The following is a 24,567-nucleotide window of genomic DNA, read 5'->3' on the forward strand; positions in this document are numbered from 1 at the left end:
AATACCCATGAGCCTTAGTTGCTGTTACCATCAGGCGGGAGTTCCGATCCTCTGAAATGAGGCCAAGGCGGAAGTAACTTAAAACTGCATTCTATCAAAAGGCCACCAGGGGGCGACCGTTTTGGTGTCAAAAGGACTTCCGTCTCTATACAAGTCAATGGAGAATTCACCAACTTCTCACTTGATTTCTAACCTCAGTAAACGTTTTCAAAATGTGTTTATGGTCTCAATCGCTAGTTTAAAGCCTTCTTCAATGCAGTATGATGTTCATTTGGGACATTTTGGCCTCCCTGATTTTATATGTGACGATAAAGCAGGGTATGCATTAGGGCGTGGCTACGTGGTGATTGACAGGTTGATTGGTTCACAGGTTCAGGAGGGCGCCTCATGCTCCTCCTGATGCCCATATAAGTAGAATCACTGTTTTTATTTTTCCCAGCATGCACCTGAAATTTTCAAGATGGCGCTGCCCAGATCCGACACTATTGGCTTCCGAGCAGCAGTCCACAAACCAATGGGTGACGTCACGGATGTTACGTCCATTTCTTATATACAGTCTATGGTTGCTATGGAGAAAAAAGTCAGTCCAAGATGTGAATCAGAGCAATAATGATTTAATTGAAGTTCTAAACAAAATGTGGCACTGTGTTGCTAAATTCACATTTCTGTGATTGTCATCTTCATCAAATTTTATGTACAAAGTCTCGTTCCTTCGACTTTTTGTCAACGAAATTATTTTATAACACAGTTGTTCATCCTTCGACTTTCATGTCGATCCAAGCTTGTGCTCAGACTGTGAATTGGAGTCTCCTCCAGCTTCACAGCTCTACACACCAATTCCACTCATCTCTTCTCTCTATCAACGTCACGCTTCAGATCACCCTCTCCCAGATCATTGATATGGTAATCCTGTCCTGGTGGCTGATCTGGATGTACATGTTGTATATAATCATGAATCATATGCTTTTACTGACTATTATGTCCTATTAATACTTCAGATATAATGCAGGTACTTTGTTCCACTGTGCCTTGAATTTTATCACACTGCTGTTCTCCTTTCTCAAGGATGAGAGGAACCAGATCCTGACCACCTACCTGTGGATTCGCCAGGTGTGGATCGACGCCTACCTCACCTGGAAGAAGGAAGACTATGACGGCCTCGACACCATCCGCATACCCAGCAGCTACGTTTGGAGACCTGACATCGTCCTGTATAACAGGTCAGTGTCGCTTCCTGTCAGACTGCAGGACTTTGGCAGGGAAACACTCTGATTATGGCAGAAATACTAAGTAATGACTGACAGACTCTAAAGGTTCCTTCACATTCTCCACCATAGTGCAGACGACGAGTTCTCCAGTTCCATGGAGACCAATGTGGTTCTCCGTCACGATGGCCAGGTCATGTGGGACCAGCCAGCCATCACCAAGAGCTCCTGCTCTGTGGACGTGGCCTTCTTCCCCTTTGACAAGCAGCAGTGTCACCTCACCTTTGGCTCCTGGACTCATAACGGTAACCAGATGGACCTGTCCAATGCCTTGGACAGCGCCGACCTGGCTGACTTTGTTCCCAATGTGGAGTGGGAGGTGAGTGCTTACCGTTTTCTTGTTCTCAGAACACAACTTCATCCCTGAACCAAATTTTCCAAAAACCTATTTTCTAATCAGGTTCTGGGCATGCCAGCCAAGAAGAACGTCATCCTGTACGGCTGCTGCTCTGACCCATACCCGGACATCACATTCACCCTCCACCTGAAGAGGCGTGCCTCCTTCTACATCTTCAACCTCCTCATCCCCTGCATGATGATCTCCTTTCTGGCTCCGCTGGGCTTCTACCTGCCAGCTGATTCTGGTGAAAAGGTTTCTCTGGGTGTCACAGTGCTGCTGGCCCTCACTGTGTTTCAGTTGCTGGTGGCTGAGAGCATGCCGCCCTCTGAAAGCGTCCCGCTGATAGGTGAGGAGTCCCTGGTTTTTCATGTTGAGTTTCTAAGTCAATCAAGTGGTAATCTAGGTGGTTTTAGTACATGTAAGATGCCCTGTTAAGTAGTTCTATTATACCAAAGGGCCTCACCAAGTTCACTGGAAGTTGAAACCTGAGGGCAATCATAAAACTTAAACTGTATGAAAATATACTTGGCACCAATGTACTTCTGATATTTCCCCAAATGTCTTTTTTCCCTTCATTTGAATAATAAAAAAAATGGACAATTAATTTTTTTTAAACAAAATGTTGACATTATTTGTGTTACCAAAAAAGGGACGTATAAATATGACTTCAGTTGGACTTTAAGATGAATGCTTCAGGTCAATGCTGTTTTGTTTTGTTCTGGTGCAGTGGAGGTTCATAGAAAAATGTTAGGAATGTTTTGTCTACAGTATGAAAAGCAGGTACAGCAATGTTAAAGCACATTCAGAGTAGTTTTTGTTTGTGTGTGTTTGTGCACCAACAGATAAAGTGTTGGCTAACAGCAGTGTTGACGAGGAGGCCAGCTGGTCGATAAGATGTCAGAGCTTATTTAAAATACAACAATCACAGCTCAGAAAGCGATGGTCAGTCATTATTGCAGCAGTTCAATCTTTGAGTTTAAATGTTGCCAAAAGCAACTCAGAATTCAGCTGAGATTGTTCTGTAGACGCATTTAAACTTTTTCAATCTCACTAAATAAATAAAAAGGGTGCAACTTCATATTCTGACAAAGGATATCTACACATTGAACTTAGATTATACTTCTCATGTATTTGCTGGTTCTACATTTGAGACTTTTTCATTGAATCTACTCATAGAAGTAATCAACTGTCTCATACTCTGTCCAGTAAAAACTAAAGATTGTTGGCCAGAAATTACAAAGTTGAATTTTTAAGCAATTAAACGCATTTATTCTCAGTTTACCAGCTGTAGTTTTACTGCCACTTTTTTATGTTTATGAACATGTTTGTGAAGTTAGGAATCTGAAAATGTGCTAACGTTCACAAAGTTTTTGCTTTCAAATTGAAGCTGTGAGATTATAGGTGTGAGAGCGCTGAGGCTCGGCAGCAGACAACAAAATGAAAATGATAAATTTGTGTTTAATAAAAACATATTTGAAATATCAACATATTTAGGAAACTGAAAAGATTAAACATCAGCCTAAACTCAAAGCTGAATGCTACATCAGCAGATAACAGTAACTTTTCTTGTGGTTGTTGTAAATAGAGATTGTCCTAAAAAAATAGATGGATACTTGTTCTAATGCTGTAAATTACCTATATTTATATTTTTCTGATAGACAACCTCTTGTGATTGTGTGAATTCAGTGTATCATTATCTTGTAATTACCAATATACATTTATTACTTCCAGCAAATCTCCACCAATCACAAAACTGATGACAGTGAGAGACATTTGTGTTTGATACTATAAATGGATTTTGACCTGTCAATTATTTTCCATTTCCTTTTCAACAGGAAAGTACTACATCGCTACCATGACGATGGTCACTGCATCAACAGCGCTCACCATCTTCATTATGAACATTCACCACTGCGGTCCGGAGGCTCGTCCTGTCCCAGAATGGGCCAAGAAATTCATCCTCAACCACCTGGCCCGCATCTGTTTTGTCTACGAGGTTGGTGAGAACTGCCTGAGTGGGACTTCATCCACGAAACAACCTCCGTCACAGGAGCAGTCTGAATCCCCAGCGGCCAATTGCGCCAACCCCAAAGGAACAAATTGGGATGTGAACGGGCAGGTGTGGGGAGGGAGGGTGGAGAAAGATGGGGCAGGGGAGTCTCTGAAGCCGATTGACTGGAAAGCGGATCTGTTTGTGACCATCGACCACTCGGAGGAAGAAGGAGCTGCTGGAGGAAGTGAAGAGCAGGAGCAGTCAAACAGTACTTGTGGAGGAGGAGAGTACGTTGAAGAAAAGAAAGGCGTAGGAGGCGAAGGAGGAGGTGGAGCCGGGGAGAACAGGAGGAAGATCTTTGTGAGAACCCAGTGCGTTTGCCAGCACCAGGGACTGCGCAGTAGCGTCGATTACATTGCCAACTCGTACAAAGACCAGCGATTCGCACAGGTGCGCATTGGCGAATGGAGGAAGGTTGCCAAGGTGATGGATCGTTTCTTCATGTGGCTATTCTTCATCATGGCCTTCTTCATGAGCATCCTCATCCTGGGAAAGGCCATCTGATGGAAGCTACCAAGGATCATGAGAGCTTCGAGAGAGAGTTTGTTCACCAATAAAATGATTTGTTTAACGCCTTCTTGAAACAAGTGAACAATGATGGTTGTGTTTTAATTCTGTGTGAATTCCAGATGGTTTAAAAGCTTGATCCAACATTTTTTGTGCAGCACAGCCACCCACCATAAATGTACTATATATTCAGGTATGTTTGCAAACAATGTTTTCCTCCAGAGTTTAAAATATAGTTTTATGGGTCTGAAAGAGACTCGGCCACACAGATGGAGAAATAGGTGGATACATCAAAGTTTATGAGGGTAAAACAATTGAAAAAGATCAAAGATAAATCCATAGATAGATCCATAGCTCTTCAGATTATTGAATGCCAATTTCAGCCTTTTATCCAAGGTGTTTCTGTCGTGCCTGATGTTACCAAGCAACCAAAATTGCAGCGTTTGGCACACAGTGTTGACCGACAGAAAGGATGAAGCAAGTCCTGTGGAGCTGATTGGTTCATTCATATCACACACATATGACCTGAAGTGCTTGCTGCAGTCCAAAAAGCCGCAATGGCATTGTTTTCAGTTTTGAACGTGCTCGTTGTGCTTCTTCATTGAAATAGATGAATTTGTGCGTGCATAGGACCATTTGGCAACATCTTAATGGTACCTTAAGCAACACACACCCACTGCAGCTTCACAGAGATCATCATGGGTTGACATTTGTCAATTTGCAAAACAGCAATGTTGTCACATTCATTACCCATATTGGCGAATACTGGCTACTGAACCCTGACTACTTCTGTCTGTAGGAAGCATCTATCTGTTTAAAATGATCAAAAGATGAAAGAAAGATATAAAACACGTTTTTGTTTGCACGATGAGTGTCTATCACACCGTATTTATACTTTTTTAAACTTCAAAATGCATGCAGGATTTTTTGAATTCATTCATCACATTGAAGTCAGCGATCTGCGACTGATTGATTATTATTGAATCAATTCATCTTTAAGGGCTGAAGATAAAAGATTTGAATTTTTACATTGATCAACTAATTGTTAGTCACACACGCTGTGACTGAATTTGAATTTGTCAGCTGAACATTCACTCACATAAGAGAATAATGGAATATTTAAGACAGGACTTGAAGAGAATATAGGAAGGAAAAAAGAGCGTTGGATTCCAGATGTAAACACTGACCTGCAGATGGAGTTTTGCTAATTAAAGCTGATTTTCAGCTGAAATCCAACCAACACTAAAAATCCAGCCCAGTGTGGCTGTTGTATTTGTGCCAAAGTCGCCTGGCAGTCGGTGCTCGGCTCAATGTGCCATCACTCAGCTGCGATTGGTCATTTTCAGCTGGATACCTGGGGAATGTCAGGTTAAATGAATTAAAACTAATCATTGTTTCCAATGAAATGATAAAACAATGCGATTTAAAAAGTTCACAGGAGCAGTCGAGCGTCTGTCTGAGGTTGTTGTCACAGTTGGATGATGATTCAGTGTTTGAGCTACACACTAGAGTTTAATTTGGTGTCACTGATTGCATGAATGAGTTGTGCTCCATATCTGCACACTGAGTGATAATCATGAAGATAATTCCATGATAGTATATCTGAGTTATTAAGGATTCGTGGTAAGAAATTATGTCAAAACGTATTTTCACAAGCCTGTTTAAAGTCTGTATTTACTGCAATAAATCAGAAACTTTGATGTTGCCTTGTGGGAAGAACTACAAGAATTGAGATTTTATATGTGGTCTTTTTTAAAGTTTTTTTTAAGTAAAAACACCATTTAATGTTTACACTATAAAATGTCCTGCTCCATTCACATTTTAGTCACAAGTATTTAATAATGACATTAAAGGGATGAAATGAAATGTCAGTCACCTTTTCATTGTTTTGCTGTGTTTACTTTTCACAACGTAAAACAAGAAATGCCAAATGTATCAGTGTTAACTGTTTGTTATATTTCCTGTTTGTGTGATGTTGAATATTTAACACACTGTTAATGCCATGAAATACATTAAAGGTTTCTTTAAAAAACAACTTTGTTTGCTACGTTTTTTGTAGGAACATTTTTTCTCCACATTCTCTCCACACAGAGGATAAAGAGGGGACAGAAACCTGTTCTTCCAGTCAACAGACAAACTGGTTTCTTCAACATATCTTATGACTGCATTGCATTCTGGTCCCTTTACTGTTAGTGTTGGTGTACAAATATTTCCCTGTGTCTCTTCTCCAATGGGCAGGCAAACCTCAAATTAATGTTTTAGAGATGATTCAATCTTGTGCTAGGACAGGAAATGTAGTTTAATAAAAGGGCAGATAAGACAGACAGAGAGAAAGGAAAAACAACATGAAAATTGCCAGAGGAAGCACACATTTGCGTTATTAAAGTAAACACTAAAACACTCATATGCTAAAGGAGTTGTTGGCAGTGCATGTGATTATATCATAGGAGAGCTGTGTTTGCTTTTGAGGCCTGTGTTCAGTCAAAGAATGATTTCCTCCATCAGGTTATGCAATCAAACTCATTTAGTGTTTGTTATTTAGTGTTAGTGGAAGTTTGTCACTATCTTAAAGTCTCACCTCCAGAGCTGCAGTAAGGGTTGGAGCAACCAAACAGGTAGTTCCTGTATGAAAAGTGAATGCAGAAGTTGGTTAAACCTGCATTCTTTCTACTGACTATGAGGAGGCGACTCCACAATGTGCAAAAAGAAGTTTGATTGTATGGAAGTTTATGAGAAAATGAGCCAACTTAATTATAAACACTTACTGAAACAATGTGTTAAACCTGTTGAAGTTCCCTGTGACATCTTCACTAGAACCAAACTAAAGGCCTTGAAGTCCTGCCTGGCTCACCTGGTGCTGATCATCTGACAGTCAAAGGCTCGAAAGCTCATCAGCAAGGCTGCATAGTACCCCCCTCCATATTTAGTTTCATTGAAGGCCCCTTTCTGCTCAAGGGCCCCTTGTTCAGTTGCTGTAGGGAAGATCTGGCCATGGTCATCAGCTCATTGACCCTGTAGAGAACCAGAAAAGCAGAACCTGTAAGAAACACAATAAATCTCTGACATGACTTCCTTCATGCATATCAACACTAATCTTTGAAAGCCATGTGTAATTTGTTCATGTCTATACAACATTTATCTTATCAATGTCGCCCTTTCAAAGCTTTTACCAACTCTATGTACCACTCAATGTGCAGACAGATCACACTATTGTTTGCTGACAGTTGCACTGGCTGCAGTAGCAGAAAGTGAGCAGCAGATGGAGCTAAAGAACTGTAAAATTCAGCCTGGACAGCAGTCTGTCAGCACTTCCAAAGTTACATATAGTACAATATTTCCATACATGCATAAGTATTGCTTAATATATATTAGGTTTTCACTATATCATAATATATGCTATTTTTACTTATTAAGTCTATATGACAGATATAATGCATTCCTGGTAATGTGTCAATGTGAAATGTAGATTCTATGTTACAGCAACTTAAACAGTGAAACCTTTTAGAAAATTAAAATACAGTTAATGTTAGTGTTACAATATGAACACTAACATGACTGTCACACTAGTTTCATTTTGAACTGACTTCAGATAAATGTGTAAGTTAATTCCAGCTGCAGATGAAACTGTTGTTCTATGTTTTGTGTCTATGCTGCATTCACGTTGACACAATGACAAAGTATACTATACAAGCCAAGCTTTAAATGGCACTATGAAGACCCACACTGCAGTGCTCAATGGAAACTGAAGCTGTTCACAGCAGGATAAATGAAAACATGTGCCTGGTGGTATAAATGACCACGGCCGTGTCAACAACACCTCAGGGAATGAAATGTTTTAAATTCTGGGGAATTGTGTTATTCTTACTTTTTGCAATTCCTTCCAAATATGCATTCAGTGGCAATGTTTGTACAGACTTCTGTCATTAACACATAATTATGTATCTTGCACAATACCTTCCCAAATTGGGCTAGCACATTGTGTATACTTGACAATGGGTTGACATACTGTTTCGGTTGTTAGCACTGTTGCCTCACAGAAAGAAGGCCTGTCTATAGTTGGCATGTTGTCCACATGGGTTCTCTGATTTCAACGCACAGTCCAAAGACATGCATGTTATGTAAACTGGAGACCTGTAATTGGACAGAATGAACAGGTAAAGATAGCTACTGATGGGTGTTTAATTTATATGAGTATAAGTAAGAATAACTGGGTCTGTGGTCTATGACTCTTTTGTAACAAGTGACCCAATGTAATACCATGGCCAAACAAAGGAAGTGTTTCTCACCAGAGATGAATAGTTGTTTTTTTTAAGTGCTGCAGTCCCAACTCACTCCAAAACATAATTTGTCTCTTTTTTTGGTCATGTTTTTGTTAATGCTTCTGAAACAAATGCAGTCATTTGTCCGCAGCTGACATTAATCTACTGAATTACCAACCACCACAACAGACAACGACCCTCAGGCCCCAAAAAAAGCCCCAGATGTGTTATCAACAAATCTTGTGTCAAAATCTTGTTCAAAGACCTTTGTTATTTTAGTTTATATTGTGTGTTCATGGGGGGAATTTTCTAAACATTTACATACTATTCAAACTCTGACCAAATTTTGGACCACAGAGTCATTTGGCGTTCATAAATACTGTATCAGTCAACAAATGTGTGATTAGTCTTTCAGAGAGCACTGTGAGAGTGTGTTCTTTAGGTTTTTTTATGATGAAAAAATACTAATTCTGATGGTCCAGAAGATTAGTAAGTAAGGAATAATAATGTGTCCTTGTGTGCTTTTGAAAATCAAATTTTGTTTTTCAAAACTGTGTTGTGATCAATAAGCCAAAACAGTTACTATGAACTCTAAACTGTTGCATGTTGGGAGCTCAGGGGACTACACTGCCCTCTAATGGCTCACCAGTTTCATCACTGTGTGTTCCAGTTACCACAGCAGCCAGTAATGAGTGTTAAATCTTCTGAAACAAATGCGATCATTAACGAGGTCCACTGTGAGCTGCTTCCTAACAAAACACTTATCAACAGTTTCTGATGGTAATTAACCCTCAGGGAGTAAAGAAGATACATGTTTATCAGTGAGTAATGAAAGCTCCTGGGATTCACAAGGACTCACTTCACTGACTGATGATCCTGACTGCTGATATTACAACATGTTGTACTTTGGTCCACGCAACAAAACACACAAATTAATGGCCAGATATTGTGGTAATTTGGTCCCTACACAATTTAGGTGACATTTCCTCTAGTGCCATCATTTGTCATTTGAACACAACAGGGAAGACATATTATAATCTAATAAACAAACTGCAAAGAACCTTCATTGAGTACACACAACTTTTTTAGTTTTAATGACTCCATGACGTCCTTCTGTCCAGACACTGTAAAGGTCTGTTTTGTTTTGCTTTTAGTCTTAATGCTACAGCATAATATCTTATTTTAAACATTTTAGTGTTCTTGGTAAGTTTTAACATAAGCGCCCCATGTGCACCAAGACAGCTCTTTAAGGTAATGGTTTTCCCAGTTTTGGTGTGGAAGAACCACAAGTCACTGGCCTGCAGAAACACTGACTTCAACCCCATCCAACACCAGCCAGGCCTTATCACCCAACACCAGTATTGGGCTTTATTAATGCTCTTGCGATTGAAGCCACAAATCCCTACAGCCAGGTTCCAACATCTGATGGAAATCCTGGTGGTTCAGAGATTGCTTAGATAATAGAAAGCCTGTCCAGAGGCTGGATTCTCTCCAGAGTGAGCGAGTAGCCCCCTGTCTGTTGCCCCCTGAACACCTCACTGAAGCTTTTAATTCAATTAACCTGCTGGTCACTGAAAATACACCTGGGAGCTATGAGGCCACGAGGACACTAATTACAGCCCCCTAATAAGAGGGATACAAGAACTACAACACACACCCACACAGGTGTAAATCCCAGCATACAAACCGAGGCAGAGATGTTTCCACTTCAAGTGAAACTATTTTAACTTGAATGAAAATGTCCATGTCATGAAGCTTTGGCATTTTATCAGTATCCTGATACTAACCTCAGAGATCCTGAGGTTGGTACTATAGGAAAGGTTATGGAGTACTCAAAATCAGACAGGCCTCTCTGTGCAGTATGGTCTGTACATTGTGTGTGTGTGTGTGTGTGTGTGTGTGTGTGTGTGTGTGTGTGTGTGTGTGTGTGTGTGTGTGTGTGTGTGTGTGTGTGTGTGTGTGTGTGTGTGTGTGTATATAATCATCCTCTGGGGACAAGCACATTGCCACAAATTCACCATTTTAACCCAAACCACTCTTTCCCAACACCTAACCAAGTGTTTTTTTGCTTAAACTTAAACAGGCCGTAACCACAGAATTGTCACATCAGAAAAACACCATTATTCGTGAACAGTGATATGTAATAGTTTTGGCAAGTACAAAGAAATAATGTTGTCATGCAGATAAAGGCACCAGACTAGAAAACGCTCCAATGTGTCATTCTGGAGTCACATGATCAATTGATGTATTTTGTTTTTCAATTTAAAGGATTTGTTGGACCTAGACATTAATGCACTGACCAAGGACCCGATCATCTTTCCCATCATACCCTTGCATCTCTGTACTTTGATGGCCTCCATCTTCAAATCCGAACAGAGTTCTATTCATTGTATAGAGCAGTAAGTGCAGAAGAACTAAGAATATCAACTAAACATGTAACAACAGAGCTGTCATGGCTCAAGTCACTGGAAACACCTGCTGAAGTTGCTGCATGTGACAGATTCTTCTTTCATTGCTGCTGTAGGCAGGAATAACCTCAGTTCATCACTATAAAGATGGTCATACGCTCCCATAAAATCACTCGGGTGGTATTCTGGAAAACAGAGATCTCTGTTCTCTGTAAATAAATGATATATTCCCTCTAATTATTCATTATTACATTACACCCAAAACTTCCAAAACCTTCAAACTTAGGCTGCAGAGGATATTTAGGGCGTGACTGATGCTCTGATGGTGAGGTTGACTGTGGGCAGGTATCAGCATTAAGTGACGGTCACTCAGAGCACAAATTAAAATTATTTAAAGCTCAACACATAATCTACAACAAGTCAGAGCATCATCAATGCTCTGATGAGAAGACCTGAGGGTGGATACTTCACTGTGTAGTGATCATAACCTTTTACGCTTTTCTTTTCATCTGTTTGATGAACGATTGAATTGAGAACATCTATTCATTAAGTGTCATTAAGTTTTACTGTAGGTAACACTGTGTGGTACATTGAAAGTCTAAAATTATTAGTACTTTTCCTGACGCTGAATAGTAACTTATTTGGATGGTTTTGATATACATGTCTTTTACAGAACTCTACTGTTTTGGATGGAGAACCTTACAATGGTAACGCCACTCAAACAGCCTATTGTGTTCGAGCTGGAAGGCTTCTTTGTACCACCAGGCTACAGCTCTTTGCTGTTCTTCCTGGCTCTGTTAAACTACATAGTGGTGCTGTTGGGGAATGGTGTGGTGTTGTGTGTCATTGTCATAGATAAGAGCCTGCACAGACCCATGTTCATACTGGTTTGTAACCTGGTAGTTTGTGACCTGCTGGGGGCCACAGCGGTGCTGCCTCGCCTCATGATGCACTTCTTAACGGGCCAGAAGAGGATCGCCTACATCCTCGCCATCGCCCAGGCCTTCTGTGTACACACGTATGGAGCTGCAGTGCAGACTATTCTGGGTGCGATGGCCTATGACAGGTACAGAAATGCATCAGCATATTAAATGATCATTTCTTAAAACTATAGTGTATCTGTTCATACCCATTAAAGGATCCCTTCCTGATGCAATTTGAGTGTATGTAAGCATGTGAGAATGAGAATGTCATCTTGAGATTTTCTTGAGACTATCTTAAATAATTAATATTTATTCATCATTGCACAAAGATAGCTTCCTGTGTCCCCTTTCCTTTCATAAACCGTTCTCTTTATTTTAAAAAGTGTAATAAGGTGTTTTTGCATGACAGAAGCCCAAAACGTAACTAACACTGCTCTCCCTTTGCAGGTACATTGCTGTATGTGAGCCACTCAGGTATCACGCCATCATGACATCGGCTCGGCTGCACTTCTGCTGTGCCCTGGCCTGGTTCATCGCTCTGCTGTTGATTGCTGTACTTTTTGCTTTCCACATAAACACTCCGCTGTGTGGCAACATCATCCGGCATGTCTACTGCAGCAACCGCACAATCATAAGCCTGGCCTGCAGTCCCACCCTCCCAAGTAACATCGTTGGTCAGTACATTGGTCAGAATAAAGCAACAGATCTAAATCACATTGTTGAGCATCTTTGACCATCTGTTGCATGTAGTTTTGGTGATGTGTCAGGAATTGTTGTCTGTAGTTAATTTCTCTTTACTGAGTAAAGTCATTTTACTTAAGTTTATTGGGGCAGTTTCTCCTCAAACAATACTACTGCAAAGCAAAGTAAGACTTCACAATGCGACCTGCAGCATTTTTAAAAAATATTTTCAGTTTGTAGTCTGAGCATGTGATGAGACTGTTTAAACTGAGTCACAGTAAAGTCCTGATTCATGTTCAAGCCTAATTTTTAACAGAACAAATTGTTGTTTATCAGCAGTAGTTTTATGAGGTCAACTGAGTGTGTCAGGATCTGCCGATCAGACTTGTATAATAAAACACATACAGTATCTCACAAAAGTGAGTACACCCCTCACATTTTTGCAAATATTTTATTATATCTTTTCATGGGACAACATTATAGAAATGAAACTTTGATATAACTTAAAGTAGTGAGTGTACAACTTGTATAGCAGTATAGATTTAATGTCCTCTGAAAATAACTCAACACACAGCCATTAATGTCTAAACAGTTGGCAACACAAGTGAGTACACCTCACAGTGAACATGTCCAAATTGTGCCCAAACTATCAATATTTTGTGTGACCACCATTATTATCTAGCACTGCTTTAACCCTCTTGGGCATGGAATTCACCAGAGCTGCACAGGTTGCTACTGCAATCCTCTTCCACTCCTCCATGATGACATCACGGAGCTAGTGGATGTTGGACACCTTGCGCTCCTCCACCTTCCGCTTGAGGATTCCCCACAGGTGCTCAATTGGGTTTAGGTCTGGAGACATACTTGGCCTGTCCATCACCTTTACCTTCAGCTTCCTCATCAAGGCAGTTGTCATCTTGGAGGTGTGTTTGGGGTCGTTATCATGTTGGAAAACTGCCCTGCGGCCCAGTTTCCAAAGGGAGGGGATAATGCTCTGCTTCAGAATGTAACAGTACATGTTTGAATTCATGCTTCCCTCAATGAACTGCAGCTCCCCAGTGCCGGCAGCACTCATGCAGCCCCAGACCATGACGCTACCACTACCATGCTTATCTGTAGGCAAGACACAGTTGTCTTTGTACTCCTCACCAGGGTGCCGCCACACACGGTGACACCATCTGAGCCAAACAACTTTATCTTGGTCTCATCAGACCATAGGACATGGTACCAGTAACCCATGTCCTTGGACTGCTTGTCTTCAGCAAACTGTTTGCTGGCTTTCTTGTGCATCAGCTTCAGAAGAGGCTTCCTTCTGGGACGACGGCCATGCAGACCAATTTGATGCAGTGTGCGTCGTATGGTCTGAGCACTGACAGGCTGACCCCCCACCTCTTCAACCTCTGCAGCAATGCAGGCAGCACTCATTCGTCTATTTTTTGAAGCCAACCTCTGGATATGATGCTGAACACGTTGACTCAACATCTTTGGTCGACCCTGGCGAGGCCTGTTCCGAGTGGAACATGTCCTGGAAAACCTCTGTATGATCTTGGCCACCGTGCTGTAGCTCTGTTTCAGGTTGTTAGCAATCTTCTTATAGCCTAGACCTTCTTTATGAAGAGCAACAATTACATTTTTCAGATCCTCAGAGAGTTCTTTGCCATGAGGCGCCATGTTGAATATCCAGTGACCAGTATGAGAGTATGAGAGAAAACACCAAATTTAACAGCCCTGCTCCCCATTCACACCTGAAACCTTGTAACACTAACGAGTCACATGACACCCGGGAGGGACAACGACACAATTGGGCACAATTTGGACATGTTCACTGTGAGGTGTACTCACTTGTGTTGCCAGCTGTTTGGACATTAATGGCTGTGTGTTGAGTTATTTTCAGAGGACAGTAAATCTATACTGCTATACAAGTTGTACACTCACTGCTTTAAGTTATATCAAAGATACATTTCTATAGTGTTGTCCCATGAAAAGATATAATAAAATATTTGCAAAAATGTGAGAGGTGTACTCACTTTTGTGAGATACTGTATTTAATATTTCTTCATTTAAATGAGAGGATCTTACAGCATTAACTGTCCTGTTACTGGAGGACAAAATTAGTTAAATGGATGATAGAAGGTTTACATGATACTTTTTAATATTTGTTGTTCTTGTTGTTGTTTTTCTAGGTCTGTCCATGACATGGTCCTTTAGTACAGGTATCTTCGTCATCATTGCTTTTTCATACATCAGAATCCTGCATGCTTCCGTTAAACTAGGCCGATCTGACAGCAGCGCCCAAAGCAAGGCCCTTCGGACATGTGCACCGCACCTTGTTGTGTATCTGGTCTTTGAAATTGCTTCATTGATCATAGTTGTGAGTTATCGGTTCCCCTCAGTCTCCAGAAACATCCAAAAGTTCTTTAGCATCCTGTTTATCATCATTCCCCCAGTCATCAACCCCATCATCTACGGACTGGTCAGTAAAGAGTTACGTGGCAGCATCATCAAGCACTTTATCACTCAAGTCAGTTGCAAAAAGTGAAAATGGTCAACTTCTTCAGACCATTATATTCCTGACTATTTCCTGAACTGTGTTAAATAAGTGTAGAATGTTTTAAGTCTACTTTCACTAATCTAGCATCCATCACTGTGTCCCAAGATCTGTTCTGGTTCAGGACCTTTGCTGCACGCTTTCTCTCTGCCTTCGTCTTCTGTCTAGCTACTTTCAAATGTATGAAAAATAAAAATAAGTATAATGTTTTTGTTTTCATTTCTCAGCCTTACATTGAATACAAATAATAAGGGAAGTAAAAACTTCAGCAGAATAAAGGGGGAAAAGAATAGGAGAAAAGAATGGGGCGGCTGTGGCTCAAGAGGTAGAGCGGTCGTCCTCCAATTGGAAGATTGGCAGTTCGATTCCTGGCTCCTCCAGTCCACATGTCGATGTGACACTTAACCCTTAGCTCCCGTTGCTGTGCGAACGGTGTATGAATGTGAGTGAATGGTTAACTTTCTCCTGATGTGCAGGTTGGCCCATTCACACACTGATGGCAGGAGCTACCACGGTGTGTGAATGGGTGAATGAAATGTAGTATAATGTAGGTCATAAAGACTAGAAAGGCGCTATATAAGTATAGTCCATTTACAAATATTGATCATTCTAGCTGTCCGACACTTGGGGATTTACCAATTTTCTGATAAGTGATCGACAATATGCTGGTTAGATTCCACAAAACAGCTGCTGTATCTAAATTAAAATATTGCCACTTTACTGAAACATAATAGAAAATAAAGATGTTCAGACTATTAAGGAGAATATGAATGAATGATTAAATGAGTTTGGAAAAACTTAGTTTAGTCTTAGTTTCTGAAACAAACAGGTCTGTGGATTACCCTGATGTAATACAGGGTGTGATGCAAATTAAGTTGTAATTATTAACGTTGGTTATTATTATTATTGTTATGATTGATAGCATTGATTCGGTTAAATGCATTCATTGATTATGTTGTTCAATTTATAGGACTTGTTGGACCTAGGTATCAATACACTGACCAAGAACCCAAACATCGTTTCCCATCATTTCCTATAATCTCTGTAATTTGATGGTCTGATGTGAAACCTCCATCCTCAAATCAGAAAAGAGTGATATTTATTGTGTAGAGCAGTAAACGTAGACGAAAAGAGATCAGCTAAACATTTGAACAACAGAGCTGTGATAGCTCAAGTCACTAGATCAACCTGCTGATATTACTGCCAGTGAAACACTTTTCTATCCCTGCTGCAGTAGGCAGGAATAACCTCAGTTCATCACTGTGGTTAGAAGGTCATCAGTGCCTGTCGTGGCGGACACCTATGAAATAAATGATATATTCACTCTAGTTATTTATTTTTTCAAATCATAGCCACAACTTCCAAAACCTTCAAACTTAGGCTGCAGAGGATATTTAGGGCGTGACTGATGCTCTGATGGTGAGGTTGACTGTGGGCAGGTATCAGCATTAAGTGACGGACACTCAGAGCCCAAAGGAAAATTATTTAAAGCTCAACACATTCTACAACAAGTCAGAGCATCATCAATGCTCTAATGAGAAGACCTGAGGGTGGATACTTCACTTTGTAGTGATCATAACCTTTTACGCTTTTCTTTTCATCTGTTTGATGAACGATTGAATTGAGATCATCTGTTTTACTGTAGGTAACACTGTGTGGTACATTGAAAGTCTAAAATTATTAGTACTTTTCCTGACGCTGAATAGTAACTTATTTGGATGGTTTTGATATACATGTCTTTTACAGAACTCTACTGTTTTGGATGGAGAACCTTACAATGGTAACGCCACTCAAACAGCCTATTGTGTTCGAGCTGGAAGGCTTCTTTGTACCACCAGGCTACAGCTCTTTGCTGTTCTTCCTGGCTCTGTTAAACTACATAGTGGTGCTGTTGGGGAATGGTGTGGTGTTGTGTGTCATTGTCATAGATAAGAGCCTGCACAGACCCATGTTCATACTGGTTTGTAACCTGGTAGTTTGTGACCTGCTGGGGGCCACAGCGGTGCTGCCTCGCCTCATGATGCACTTCTTAACGGGCCAGAAGAGGATCGCCTACATCCTCGCCATCGCCCAGGCCTTCTGTGTACACACGTATGGAGCTGCAGTGCAGACTATTCTGGGTGCGATGGCCTATGACAGGTACAGAAATGCATCAGAATATTAAATGATCATTTCTTAAAACTATAGTGTATCTGTTCATACCCATTAAAGGATCCCTTCCTGATGCAATTTGAGTGTATGTAAGCATGTGAGAATGAGAATGTCATCTTGAGATTTTCTTGAGACTATCTTAAATAATTAATATTTATTCATCATTGCACAAAGATAGCTTCCTGTGTCCAGTTTCCTTTCATAGACCTTTCTCTTTATTTTAAAAAGTGTAATAAGGTGTTTTTGCATGACAGAAGCCCAAAACGTAACTAAGAATGCTCTCCCTTTGCAGGTACATTGCTGTATGTGAGCCACTCAGGTATCACGCCATCATGACATCGGCTCGGCTGCACTTCTGCTGTGCCCTGGCCTGGTTCATCGCTCTGCTGTTGATTGCTGTACTTTTTGCTTTCCACATAAACACTCCGCTGTGTGGCAACATCATCCGGCATGTCTACTGCACCAACCGCACAATCATAAGCCTGGCCTGCAGTCCCACCCTCCCAAGTAACATCTATGGTCAGTACATTGGTCAGAATAAGGCAAAAGATCTAAATCACATTGTTGAGCATCTTTGACCAACTATTGCATGTAGTTTTGGTGATGTGTCAGGAATTGTTGTCTGTAGTTAATTTCTCTTTACTGAGTAAAGTCATTTTACTTACGTTTATTGGGGCAGTTTCTCCTCAAACAATACTACTGCAAAGCAAAGTAAGACTTCACAATGCGACCTGCAGCATTTTTAAAAAATATTTTCAGTTTGTAGTCTGAGCATGTGATGAGACCGTTTAAACTGAGTCACAGTATAGTCCTGATTCATGTTCAAGCCTAATTTTTAACAGAACAAATTGTTGTTTATCAGCAGTAGTTTTATGAGGTCAACTGAGTGTGTCAGGATCTGCCGATCAGACTTGTATAATAAAACACATATATTTAATATTTCTTCATTTAAATGAGAGGCCCTTACAGCATTAACTGTCCTGTTACTGGAGGACAAAATTAAATAAATGGATGATAGAAGGTTTACATGATACTTTTTAATATTTGTTGTTCTTGTTGTTGTTTTTCTAGGTCTGTCCATGACATGGTCCTTGAGTACCGGCATCTTTGTCATCATTGCTTTTTCATACATCAGAATCCTGCATGCTTCCGTTAAACGAGGCCGATCTGACAGCAGCGCCCAAAGCAAGGCCCTTCGGACATGTGCACCGCACCTTGTTGTGTATCTGCTCTTTGAAATTGCTTCATTGATCATAATTGTGAGTTATCGGTTCCCCTCAGTCTCCAGAAACATCCAAAAGTTATTTAGCATCCTGTTTATCATCATTCCCCCAGTCATCAACCCCATCATCTACGGACTGGTCAGTAAAGAGTTACGTGGCAGCATCATCAAGCACTTTATCACTCAAGTCAGTTGCAAAAAGTGAAAATGGTCAACTTCTTCAGACCATTATATTCCTGACTATTTCCTGAACTGTTTTAAATAAGTGTAGAATATTTAAATTCTATGTTCAATAATATAGCATCCATCACTGTGTCCCAAGATCTGTTCTGGTTCAGGACCTTTGCTGCACGCTTTTTCTCTGCCTTCGTCTTCTGTCTGTATCTACTTTCAAATATATGAAAAATAAATATAAGTATGATGTTTTTGTTTTCATTTCTCAGCCTTATATTGAATACAAATAATAACGCAAGTAAAAACTTCAGCAGAATAAAGGGGGAAAAGTATAGGAAACAAATATTGATCATTCTAGCTGTCTGACACTTGATATTGTACACTGGGAACCTACCAATTTTCCAACTTTTTGAAAATGAACAAATATGATAAATGATCGACAATATGCTGGTTAGATTCCACAAAACAGCTGCTGTATCTAAATTAAAATATTGCCACTCTACTGAAACATAATAGAAGATAAAGATGTTCAGACTATTAAGGAGAATATGAATGAATGATTAAATGAGTTTGGAAAAACTTAGTTTAGTCTTAGTTTCTGAAACAAACAGGTCTGTGGATTACCCTGATGTAATACAGGGTGTGATGCAAATTAAGTTGTAATTATTAACGTTGGTTATTATTATTATTGTTATGATTAATAGCATTGATTCGGTTAAATGCATTCATTGATTATGTTGTTCAATTTATAGGACTTGTTGGACCTAGGTATCAATACACTGACCAAGAACCCAAACATCGTTTCCCATCATTTCCTATAATCTCTGTAATTTGATGGTCTGATGTGAGACCTCCATCCTCAAATCAGAAAAGAGTGATATTTATTGTGTAGAGCAGTAAACGTAGACGAAAAGAGATCAGCTAAACATTTGAACAACAGAGCTGTGATAGCTCAAGTCACTAGATCAACCTGCTGATATTACTGCCAGTGAAACACTTTTCTATCCCTGCTGCAGTAGGCAGGAATAACCTCAGTTCATCACTGTGGTTAGAAGGTCATCAGTGCCTGTCGTGGCGGACACCTATGAAATAAATGATATATTCACTCTAGTTATTTATTTTTTCAAATCATAGCCACAACTTCCAAAACCTTCAAACTTAGGCTGCAGAGGATATTTAGGGTGTGACTGATGCTCTGATGGTGAGGTTGACTGTGGGCAGGGATCCGCATTAAGTGACGGACACTCAGAGCCCAAAGGAAAATTATTTAAAGCTCAAAACATTCTACAACAAGTCAGAGCATCATCAATGCTCTGATGAGAAGACCTGAGGGTGGATACTTCACTGTGTAGTGATCATAACCTTTTACGCTTTTCTTTTCATCTGTTTGATGAACGATTGAATTGAGATCATCTGTTTTACTGTAGGTAACACTGTGTGGTACATTGAAAGTCTAAAATTATTAGTACTTTTCCTGACGCTGAATAGTAACTTATTTGGATGGTTTTGATATACATGTCTTTTACAGAACTCTACTGTTTTGGATGGAGAACCTTACAATGGTAACGCCACTCAAACAGCCTATTGTGTTCGAGCTGGAAGGCTTCTTTGTACCACCAGGCTACAGCTCTTTGCTGTTCTTCCTGGCTCTGTTAAACTACATAGTGGTGCTGTTGGGGAATGGTGTGGTGTTGTGTGTCATTGTCATAGATAAGAGCCTGCACAGACCCATGTTCATACTGGTTTGTAACCTGGTAGTTTGTGACCTGCTGGGGGCCACAGCGGTGCTGCCTCGCCTCATGATGCACTTCTTAACGGGCCAGAAGAGGATCGCCTACATCCTCGCCATCGCCCAGGCCTTCTGTGTACACACGTATGGAGCTGCAGTGCAGACTATTCTGGGTGCGATGGCCTATGACAGGTACAGAAATGCACCAGCATTTTAAATGATATCTTTTCAATATTTTGCATAAATTGTACAGTTTCTTTTCCAAATGCTCAGTTTGAAGGGACATCAGATGTGTACTGCCATGTCATAAGCCTAAGACTTAATTAATTTTGCATAGGGAAGCAGATGTAAACAGTCAGTGACACTAGGATTCTAAACAAAATGTGTCCACAATTGGAAAAATCGAAGGACAGTTATATCTCTTAACGCTTCCTTTGCAGGTACATTGCTGTATGTGAGCCACTCAGGTATCACGCCATCATGACATCGGCTCGGCTGCACTTCTGCTGTGCCCTGGCCTGGTTCATCGCTCTGCTGTTGATTGCTGTACTTTTTGCTTTCCACATAAACACTCCGCTGTGTGGCAACATCATACGGCATGTCTACTGCAGCAACCGTACAATCCTGAGCCTGGCCTGCAGTTCCACCCTCCCAAATAACATCTATGGTCAGTACATAGGTCAGAATAAAGCAACAGATCTACAGCACATTGTTGAGCATCTTTGACCAACTATTGCATGTAGTTTTGGTGGAGTGTCAGGAATTGTTGTAGTTGTTAATTTCTCTTTACTGAGTAAAGTCATTTTACTCACGTTTATTGGGGCAGTTTCTCCTCAAACAATACTACTGCAAAGCAAAGTAAGACTTCATAATGCGACCTGCAGCTTTTTATTAAAATATCAACTGAGTGTGTCAGGATCTGCCAATCAGACTTGTATAATAAAACACATATATTTAATATTTCATCATTTAAATGAGAGGCCCTTACAGCATTAACTGTCCTGTTACTGTAGGACAAAATTAATTAAATGGATGATTCATCAAACCATTATATATGATCATGGTTTACATGATACTTTTTAATATTTGTTGTTCTTGTTGTTGTTTTTCTAGGTCTGTCCATGACATGGTCCTTGAGTACCGGCATCTTCCTCATCATTGCTTTTTCATACATCAGAATCCTGCATGCTTCCATTAAACTAGGCCGATCTGACAGCAGCGCCCAAAGCAAGGCCCTTCGGACATGTGCACCGCACCTTGTTGTGTATCTGCTCTTTGAAATTGCTTCAGTGATCATAATTGTGAGTCAGCGGTTCCCCTCAGTCTCCCACAACATCAAAAAGTTCTTTAGCATCCTGCTTATCATCATTCCCCCAGCCATCAACCCCATCATCTACGGACTGGTCAGTAAAGAGTTACGTGGCAGCATCATCAAACAGTTTATCACTCACGTAAGCCACAAAAAGTGAAAGGTGTTAACGTCTTCAGACCATTATATCCCTGACTATTTCCTGAACTGTTTTAAAAAAGTGTAGAATGTTTTAAGTCTGTTTACAATAAACTGGCACATCCCATTGTGGTCTAACGTACATACGATGTAATCACTGTGTCCAAATTTCTGTCCTGGTTCAGGACATTTGCTGCACGCCATCCCTCTTTCTCTCTGCCTTCGTGTTTGTCTGTATCTACCTTCAACTGCATGAAATATATATATATATATATATATATATATTTATATTGATGCTTGATATTAAATACAAATAAATAAGAGATGTAAATATTTCTGCAGAATGAAGCAAAAAGAACAGAAGACATATTTATGATTCCAGCCCCAGTACTTGGGAATTTACCAATTCACCAACTTTTTGAAAATACAGAAAGATGATGAGTGATGTTTGAGTGATGAGTATTATTATTATTAGCATTATTAACATTGATTCGGTAAATACAGTCATTCAACATGTAAGTGAAACATGCAAAAACAATAAACATCCCTTTACAAGAGAAAAATTGTCTCTATTATTCTTTTATCATAAGCCCGTGTATAACCAGCTGCTTCTGTTTTCAACAGAGACACTGAGTCAGGAGGGGTGGCAATGTCAGTATATTTGTTTATTGGTTTCTCTGTTTTGTTTTGTTTTTCCAGGAGGAAATGGTTTGTAGAGTCTTAAAATGAACTTCCCTAACCCTGTTTTTAAGTACAGAAGAGCCATAATTCCAAACTGTGATATTTAAGTTCTTTCCTCTTTATTTTTGTTTGTAATTTTCATTCGACCAACTTTTAATGTGGGCTCAACTACCTTCTGTTTTGTTAGTCATGAGTCATGGACTTAGGTATTTACTTTATTGACTTCAGAAGGATTCTTTGCTGTCACTACTTCAAATTCTCTTTCACTCTCTAAAGACAGTGAGCATCTGGAAAAAGTTAAGACTTTTGAGTTTTGAAGGACACTTTCATTTTTTTTCTGTTGAGAAATGCATATCATTGAAGAAAACATAGGTTTCGCAGTCTAGGATGCTATTTAAAGAAAAGTTGAGTAGGATACAAATGCATCCATTATTCTAATTTGTTTGTTGATGTTACTATCTCAATTTCTGTAATATTTTCTTATATCACAGACATTTTGTGATGCGGGTAAGAATAGTAATTTCCAAATTTGTTGGCATAGACGCCTTTATTTAGCAGTAGACTGACAGAGAGGGGGGGGGGGGGGGGGTGTGACATGCAGCAAAGGACTTGCGATTGGGATTCGAACCGGGGTCGGCTGCATATATGGCATGCGCTCTAACCACTTGACCACCTGCGCGCCCTTAAAATCTCAGTTTTATTCATCTTTTATTGAGTCGATTTTAACTTTTGCAGTGATTTGCTCGTATGGGAACCTCAGCATCACTAATAAAAATAGGCTGGGAAGTATCGTTAAACTTTGCCAAAAAAATCACTGGCACTAGCTTGCAGCAGCTTGACTGTGTTTATCGAGCAAGAGCCATTAAGAGGGCAAAGGTCATCTTGGCAGACCCACATCACCCTCTCTATGTTGAGTTTCGACTTTTGTCCGTCAGGAATGAGGTATACCTTTTCTAAGAGGGCCAAATCAAACAGACTCCTCAGATCATTTGTTCCCTCTGCTGTAGGGTTTCTAAATAAGCTTTAGGCTGGTGTTCCTGTCCTCTGCATCCATGGTCATTATAACTCACCTGATGACATTTATTATTTATATTTATGTTTCTATGTATTGTACTGTTTTTTGTTTTTTTTTATGGTGTGAATTTGGTTGTCGACTGCTGTTGCAAATCAAATTGCCCCTCAGGGACAATAAAGACTTTCTAATCTAATGTAATCTTTTTCTTAGAGCAAAACATTTTCAGCTTGTCGACTTAATGTTGCCTCACATTATCTGACGTAATGATAACCGATTCCCCTAAAGATAAAATCAATTCTATAAATGTTGCAACAGAAGAGATCTTGATCGACACTGGAGCGGGGAGACAAAAGAAAGAGAAGACAAGGAACCAGAGACAGCTAAACTAGGTATTACTGATCAGTATGTGTCCCCACAGTTTTCATATTTTATTTTAATAAATTGTGAAAAAGTAAAAATGTCTGTTACACACATTAACTTCTTTTAGTATTTATTCTCATTGATGATTTCTGGAAATATAACATTAACTTCTTCAGTTTTCAGTATTACTATACTGAATTGAAATACTAAAGATTTAAAGTGATATGTAATAGAATGCATATATGGGTCAATGACGTATAAGGATTTTCAACAACTCAATTTTAAATAATAAAAACAAGCATATCTAATGCAGTAGTTCAAACATTCAGAATGTTGTGTACCTGACAATTCATATTACAATTTGAAAGTGATTTTAGTGGGGTTTTCAAGATTAATTGGCACTGGCCTGAAAAAAAAGTCATTTGGTGCGACCATGATTCATCTTGAAATGTCTTATATAAATAAAAGACCATCATTTACAAAGATTTAAAAAAAAAATGCAAATACTTTGTTTCCAAACACTTTATATTACTGAAAACTTGTAAAAAAAGATGTGAAGCATGTTAACTAAATTAATTTATTTCAAGATGAATCGTGGTCGCACCACATGACTCTTTTTAAAGGCCAGTGCCAATTAATCTTGAAAAACCCACTAAAATCACTTAATTTCAAATGTATAATATGAATCTTCAGGTACACAACATTCTGAATGTTTGAACTACTGCATTAGATATGCTTGTTTTTATTATACTACAATTGAGTTGTTTTAAATCCTTATACGTCATTGACCCATATATATTTAAA

The 24,567-nt window shown here is 39.7% G+C and overlaps 4 protein-coding genes across 4 annotated transcripts; all 4 read left to right on the forward strand.

Annotated features, from left to right (window-relative positions):
* The first annotated feature begins 768 nt into the window (after window positions 1–768).
* On the forward strand, window positions 769–4,162 carry LOC133993571 (neuronal acetylcholine receptor subunit alpha-9-like). Its single transcript, XM_062432562.1, has 5 exons — window positions 769–903; window positions 1,066–1,220; window positions 1,338–1,584; window positions 1,666–1,951; window positions 3,441–4,162. Exons 1-5 carry the CDS (start codon window positions 769–771, stop codon window positions 4,160–4,162), a joined length of 1,545 nt encoding a protein of 514 aa, XP_062288546.1.
* Window positions 4,163–10,979: 6,817 nt separating this feature from the next.
* LOC133993572 (olfactory receptor 2K2-like) lies at window positions 10,980–14,975 on the forward strand. Its single transcript, XM_062432563.1, has 4 exons — window positions 10,980–11,043; window positions 11,466–11,898; window positions 12,203–12,429; window positions 14,620–14,975. The coding sequence occupies exons 1-4, from the start codon at window positions 10,980–10,982 to the stop codon at window positions 14,973–14,975; spliced, it is 1,080 nt and encodes a 359-aa protein (XP_062288547.1).
* Window positions 14,976–16,761: 1,786 nt separating this feature from the next.
* On the forward strand, window positions 16,762–18,562 carry LOC133993573 (olfactory receptor 2K2-like). The gene is made up of 3 exons (XM_062432564.1): window positions 16,762–17,123; window positions 17,428–17,666; window positions 18,207–18,562. The coding sequence occupies exons 1-3, from the start codon at window positions 16,762–16,764 to the stop codon at window positions 18,560–18,562; spliced, it is 957 nt and encodes a 318-aa protein (XP_062288548.1).
* Window positions 18,563–20,090: 1,528 nt separating this feature from the next.
* On the forward strand, window positions 20,091–21,729 carry LOC133993574 (olfactory receptor 52D1-like). Its single transcript, XM_062432565.1, has 3 exons — window positions 20,091–20,452; window positions 20,701–20,939; window positions 21,374–21,729. The coding sequence occupies exons 1-3, from the start codon at window positions 20,091–20,093 to the stop codon at window positions 21,727–21,729; spliced, it is 957 nt and encodes a 318-aa protein (XP_062288549.1).
* The last annotated feature ends 2,838 nt before the right edge of the window (window positions 21,730–24,567 follow it).

The sequence above is a fragment of the Scomber scombrus genome, chromosome 14 (assembly GCF_963691925.1).
Source record: "Scomber scombrus chromosome 14, fScoSco1.1, whole genome shotgun sequence".
Taxonomy (NCBI): domain Eukaryota; kingdom Metazoa; phylum Chordata; class Actinopteri; order Scombriformes; family Scombridae; genus Scomber; species Scomber scombrus.